The sequence below is a fragment of the Oncorhynchus tshawytscha genome, unplaced genomic scaffold (genome assembly GCF_018296145.1).
Source record: "Oncorhynchus tshawytscha isolate Ot180627B unplaced genomic scaffold, Otsh_v2.0 Un_contig_1304_pilon_pilon, whole genome shotgun sequence".
Lineage (NCBI taxonomy): Eukaryota > Metazoa > Chordata > Actinopteri > Salmoniformes > Salmonidae > Oncorhynchus > Oncorhynchus tshawytscha.
This window is the reverse complement of record NW_024609410.1, coordinates 1-7,500: the sequence shown is the minus strand read 5'-3', so window position 1 is coordinate 7,500 and position 7,500 is coordinate 1. Positions and strand designations below refer to the sequence as shown.

Sequence of the window (7,500 nt, the reverse complement as noted above, 5' to 3'; positions counted from 1 at the left end):
TGTTGGTTAAGGGCTGGTCAGTCAGCATTTCACAGTGAGGTCTACACTGTTGGTTAAGGGCTGGTCAGTCAGCATTTCACAGTGAGGTCTACACTGTTGGTTAAGGGCTGGTCAGTCAGCATTTCACAGTGAGGTCTACACTGTTGGTTAAGGGCTGGTCAGTCAGCATTTCACAGTGAGGTCTACACTGTTGGTTAAGGGCTGGTCAGTCAGCATTTCACAGTGAGGTCTACACTGTTGGTTAAGGGCTGGTCAGTCAGCATTTCACAGTGAGGTCTACACTGTTGGTTAAGGGCTTGTCAGTCAGCATTTCACAGTGAGGTCTACACTGTTGGTTAAGGGCTGGTCAGTCAGCATTTCACAGTAAGGTATACACTGTTGGTTAAGGGCTGGTCAGTCAGCATTTCACGGTGAGGTCTACACTGTTGGTTAAGGGCTGGTCAGTCAGCATTTCACAGTGAGGTCTACACTGTTGGTTAAGGGCTGGTCAGTCAGCATTTCACAGTGAGGTCTACACTGTTGGTTAAGGGCTGGTCAGTCAGCATTTCACAGTGAGGTCTACACTGTTGGTTAAGGGCTTGTCAGTCAGCATTTCACAGTGAGGTCTACACTGTTGGTTAAGGGCTGGTCAGTCAGCATTTCACAGTAAGGTATACACTGTTGGTTAAGGGCTGGTCAGTCAGCATTTCACGGTGAGGTCTGCACTGTTGGTTAAGGGCTGGTCAGTCAGCATTTCACAGTGAGGTCTACACTGTTGGTTAAGGGCTGGTCAGTCAGCATTTCACGGTGAGGTCTACACTGTTGGTTAAGGGCTTGTCAGTCAGCATTTCACAGTGAGGTCTACACTGTTGGTTAAGGGCTGGTCAGTCAGCATTTCACAGTAAGGTCTACACTGTTGGTTAAGGGCTGGTCAGTCAGCATTTCACGGTGAGGTCTGCACTGTTGGTTAAGGGCTGGTCAGTCAGCATTTCACAGTGAGGTCTACACTGTTGGTTAAGGGCTGGTCAGTCAGCATTTCACGGTGAGGTCTGCACTGTTGGTTAAGGGCTGGTCAGTCAGCATTTCACAGTGAGGTCTACACTGTTGGTTAAGGGCTGGTCAGTCAGCATTTCACAGTGAGGTCTACACTGTTGGTTAAGGGCTGGTCAGTCAGCATTTCACAGTGAGGTCTACACTGTTGGTTAAGGGCTGGTCAGTCAGCATTTCACAGTGAGGTCTACACTGTTGGTTAAGGGCTTGTCAGTCAGCATTTCACAGTGAGGTCTACACTGTTGGTTAAGGGCTGGTCAGTCAGCATTTACATGTATCCTATACTGACTAGTCTAATCCATGTATCCTATACTGACTAGTCTATTACATGTATCCTATACTGACTAGTCTATTACATGTATCCTATACTGACTAGTCTATTACATGTATCCTATATTGACTAGTCTATTTATCCATTAGGTCTATTACATGTATCCTATACTGACTAGTCTATTACATGTATCCTATACTGACTAGTCTATTACATGTATCCTATACTGACTAGTCTATTACATGTATCCTATACTGACTAGTCTATTTATCCATTAGGTCTAATACATGTATCCTATACTGACTAGTCTATTACATGTATCCTATACTGACTAGTCTATTACATGTATCCTATACTGACTAGTCTATTACATGTATCCTATACTGACTAGTCTATTACATGTATCCTATACTGACTAGTCTATTTATCTATTAGGTCTAATACATGTATCCTATACTGACTAGTCTATGTATCTATTAGGTCTAATACATGTATCCTATACTGACTAGTCTATTACATGTATCCTATACTGACTCGTCTATTACATGTATCCTATACTGACTAGTCTAATCCATGTATCCTATACTGACTAGTCTATTACATGTATCCTATACTGACTAGTCTATTACATGTATCCTATACTGACTAGTCTATTACATGTATCCTATACTGACTAGTCTATTACATGTATCCTATACTGACTAGTCTATTACATGTATCCTATACTGACTAGTCTATTACATGTATCCTATACTGACTAGTCTATTACATGTGTCCTATACTGACTAGTCTATTTATCCATTAGGTCTAATACATGTATCCTATACTGACTAGTCTATTACATGTATCCTATACTGACTAGTCTATTACATGTATCCTATACTGACTAGTCTATTACATGTATCCTATACTGACTAGTCTATTACATGTATCCTATACTGACTAGTCTATTACATGTATCCTATACTGACTAGTCTATTACATGTATCCTATACTGACTAGTCTATTTATCCATTAGGTCTAATACATGTATCCTATACTGACTAGTCTATTACATGTATCCTATACTGACTAGTCTATTACATGTATCCTATACTGACTAGTCTATTACATGTATCCTATACTGACTAGTCTATTACATGTATCCTATACTGACTAGTCTATTACATGTATCCTATACTGACTAGTCTATTACATGTATCCTATACTGACTAGTCTATTACATGTATCCTATACTGACTAGTCTATTACATGTATCCTATACTGACTAGTCTATTACATGTATCCTATACTGACTAGTCTATTTATCCAATAGGTCTAATACATGTATCCTATACTGACTAGTCTATTACATGTATCCTATACTGACTAGTCTATTACATGTATCCTATACTGACTAGTCTATGTATCTATTAGGTCTAATCCATGTATCCTATACTGACTAGTCTATTACATGTATCCTATACTGACTCGTCTATTACATGTATCCTATACTGACTAGTCTATTACATGTATCCTATACTAACTAGTCTATTACATGTATCCTATACTGACTAGTCTATTACATGTGTCCTATACTGACTAGTCTATTACATGTGTCCTATACTGACTAGTCTATTACATGTATCCTATACTGACTAGTCTATTACATGTGTCCTATACTGACTAGTCTATTACATGTGTCCTATACTGACTAGTCTATTACATGTATCCTATACTGACTAGTCTATTACATCCTATACTGACTTGTCTATTACATGTATCCTATACTGACTAGTCTAATCCATGTATCCTATACTGACTAGTCTATTTATCCATTAGGTCTAATACATGTATCCTATACTGACTAGTCTATTACATGTATCCTATACTGACTAGTCTATTTATCCAATAGATCTAAAACATGTATCCTATACTGACTAGTCTATTACATGTATCCTATACTGACTAGTCTATTTATCCATTAGGTCTAATACATGTATCCTATACTGACTAGTCTATTACATGTATCCTATACTGACTAGTCTATTACATGTATCCTATACTGACTAGTCTATTACATGTATCCTATACTGACTAGTCTATTACATGTATCCTATACTGACTAGTCTATTTATCTATTAGGTCTAATACATGTATCCTATACTGACTAGTCTATTACATGTATCCTATACTGACTAGTCTATTACATGTATCCTATACTGACTAGTCTATTACATGTATCCTATACTGACTAGTCTATTACATGTATCCTATACTGACTAGTCTATTACATGTATCCTATACTGACTAGTCTATTACATGTATCCTATACTGACTAGTCTATTTATCCAATAGGTCTAATACATGTATCCTATACTGACTAGTCTATTACATGTATCCTATACTGACTAGTCTATTACATGTATCCTATACTGACTAGTCTATTACATGTATCCTATACTGACTAGTCTATTACATGTATCCTATACTGACTAGTCTATTACATGTATCCTATACTGACTAGTCTATTACATGTATCCTATACTGACTAGTCTAATACATGTATCCTATACTGACTAGTCTATTACATGTATCCTATACTGACTAGTCTATTTATCCAATAGGTCTAATACATGTATCCTATACTGACTAGTCTATTACATGTATCCTATACTGACTAGTCTATTACATGTATCCTATACTGACTAGTCTAATCCATGTATCCTATACTGACTAGTCTATTACATGTATCCTATACTGACTAGTCTATTACATGTATTCTATACTGACTAGTCTAATCCATGTATCCTATACTGACTAGTCTATTACATGTGTCCTATACTGACTAGTCTATTACATGTGTCCTATACTGACTAGTCTATTACATGTATCCTATACTGACTAGTCTATTACATGTATCCTATACTGACTAGTCTATTACATGTATCCTATACTGACTAGTCTATTACATGTATCCTATACTGACTAGTCTATTTATCCATTAGGTCTAATACATGTATCCTATACTGACTAGTCTATTACATGTATCCTATACTGACTAGTCTATTTATCCAATAGGTCTATTACATGTATCCTATACTGACTAGTCTATTTATCCAATAGGTCTAATACATGTATCCTATACTGACTAGTCTATTTATCCAATAGGTCTAATACATGTATCCTATACTGACTAGTCTATTACATGTATCCTATACTGACTAGTCTATTTATCCTATACGTCTATTACATGTATCCTATACTGACTAGTCTATTTATCCAATAGGTCTAATACATGTATCCTATACTGACTAGTCTATTACATGTATCCTATACTGACTAGTCTATTACATGTATCCTATACTGACTAGTCTATTACATGTATCCTATACTGACTAGTCTATTACATGTATCCTATACTGACTAGTCTAATACCTGTATCCTATACTGACTAGTCTATTACATGTATCCTATACTGACTAGTCTATTACATGTATCCTATACTGACTAGTCTAGTTATCTATTAGGTCTAATACATGTATCCTATACTGACTAGTCTATTACATGTATCCTATACTGACTCGTCTATTACATGTATCCTATACTGACTAGTCTAATACATGTATCCTATACTGACTAGTCTATTACATGTATCCTATACTGACTAGTCTATTACATGTATCCTATACTGACTAGTCTATTTATCCAATAGGTCTAATACATGTATCCTATACTGACTAGTCTATTACATGTATCCTATACTGACTAGTCTATTACATGTATTCTATACTGACTAGTCTATTACATGTATCCTATACTGACTAGTCTATTACATGTATCCTATACTGACTAGTCTATTACATGTATCCTATACTGACTAGTCTATTACATGTATCCTATACTGACTAGTCTATTACATGTATCCTATACTGACTAGTCTATTTATCCAATAGGTCTAATACATGTATCCTATACTGACTAGTCTATTACATGTATCCTATACTGACTAGTCTATTACATGTATCCTATACTGACTAGTCTAATCCATGTATCCTATACTGACTAGTCTATTACATGTATCCTATACTGACTAGTCTATTACATGTATCCTATACTGACTAGTCTATTACATGTATCCTATACTGACTAGTCTATTTATCCATTAGGTCTAATACATGTATCCTATACTGACTAGTCTATTACATGTATCCTATACTGACTAGTCTATTACATGTATCCTATACTGACTAGTCTATTACATGTGTCCTATACTGACTAGTCTATTACATGTATCCTATACTGACTAGTCTATTACATGTATCCTATACTGACTAGTCTATTACATGTATCCTATACTGACTAGTCTATTTATCCATTAGGTCTAATACATGTATCCTATACTGACTAGTCTATTACATGTATCCTATACTGACTAGTCTATTACATGTATCCTATACTGACTAGTCTATTTATCCATTAGGTCTAATACATGTATCCTATACTGACTAGTCTATTTATCCATTAGGTCTAATACATGTATCCTATACTGACTAGTCTATTTATCCATTAGGTCTATTACATGTATCCTATACTGACTAGTCTATTACATGTATCCTATACTGACTAGTCTATTACATGTATCCTATACTGACTAGTCTATTTATCCAATAGGTCTAATACATGTATCCTATATTGACTAGTCTATTACATGTATCCTATACTGACTAGTCTATTACATGTATCCTATACTGACTAGTCTATTACATGTATCCTATACTGACTAGTCTATTACATGTATCCTATACTGACTAGTCTAATACCTGTATCCTATACTGACTAGTCTATTACATGTATCCTATACTGACTAGTCTATTACATGTATCCTATACTGACTAGTCTATTACATGTATCCTATACTGACTAGTCTATTACATGTATCCTATACTGACTAGTCTATTACATGTATCCTATACTGACTAGTCTATTACATGTATCCTATACTGACTAGTCTATTTATCCATTAGGTCTAATACATGTATCCTATACTGACTAGTCTATGTATCTATTAGGTCTATTACATGTATCCTATACTGACTAGTCTATTACATGTATCCTATACTGACTAGTCTAATACATGTATCCTATACTGACTAGTCTATTACATGTATCCTATACTGACTAGTCTATTTATCTATTAGGTCTATTACATGTATCCTATACTGACTAGTCTATTACATGTATCCTATACTGACTAGTCTATTACATGTATCCTATACTGACTAGTCTATTACATGTATCCTATACTGACTAGTCTATTACATGTATCCTATACTGACTAGTCTATTACATGTATCCTATACTGACTAGTCTATTACATGTATCCTATACTGACTAGTCTATTACATGTATCCTATACTGACTAGTCTATTTATCCAATAGGTCTAATACATGTATCCTATACTGACTAGTCTATTTATCCATTAGGTCTAATACATGTATCCTATACTGACTAGTCTATTTATCCAATAGGTCTAATACATGTATCCTATACTGACTAGTCTATTTATCCAATAGGTCTATTACATGTATCCTATACTGACTAGTCTATTACATGTATCCTATACTGACTAGTCTATTACATGTATCCTATACTGACTAGTCTATTACATGTATCCTATACTGACTAGTCTATTTATCCAATAGGTCTAATACATGTATCCTATATTGACTAGTCTATTACATGTATCCTATACTGACTAGTCTATTACATGTATCCTATACTGACTAGTCTATTACATGTATCCTATACTGACTAGTCTATTACATGTATCCTATACTGACTAGTCTAATACCTGTATCCTATACTGACTAGTCTATTACATGTATCCTATACTGACTAGTCTATTACATGTATCCTATACTGACTAGTCTATTCATCCATCAGGTCTAATAAATGCTCAACAATAATATGTTTAATAGTGTTTATATTGGCCTCAAAGCGCTACAGCCACTCTGTGATGACAAGCTCTGCTCTTTTATTGAGGGATCTTGTCTAGATTAAACCTCATAGGAAGACAGTTTTATCATGTGGAGGTTTTTTTCAGGTCTCTCTGTTTAACCAAATACTATCTTTAGCAGGAGAAAGACCAGATTCTAACACTGACAGCAGGAAGAGTCCCTCAGTGGAACCAGACCCAGGGATGCCCAAACCAGCAAGA

General features: G+C 35.3%; 1 protein-coding gene across 1 annotated transcript in view; it reads left to right on the top strand.

Annotated features, from left to right (window-relative positions):
- LOC112238006 (histone chaperone ASF1) overlaps nt 1–7,494 on the top strand; it is a gene marked incomplete at its 3' end in the record, with an annotated part of 10,639 nt that extends 3,145 nt beyond the window's left edge. Inside the window, exon 2 of the mRNA XM_042315191.1 lies at nt 7,421–7,494. Within this exon, the coding sequence (XP_042171125.1) occupies nt 7,421–7,494 (74 nt within the window). The remainder of the gene's footprint in view (nt 1–7,420) is intronic.
- Nucleotides 7,495–7,500: the final 6 nt, after the last annotated feature.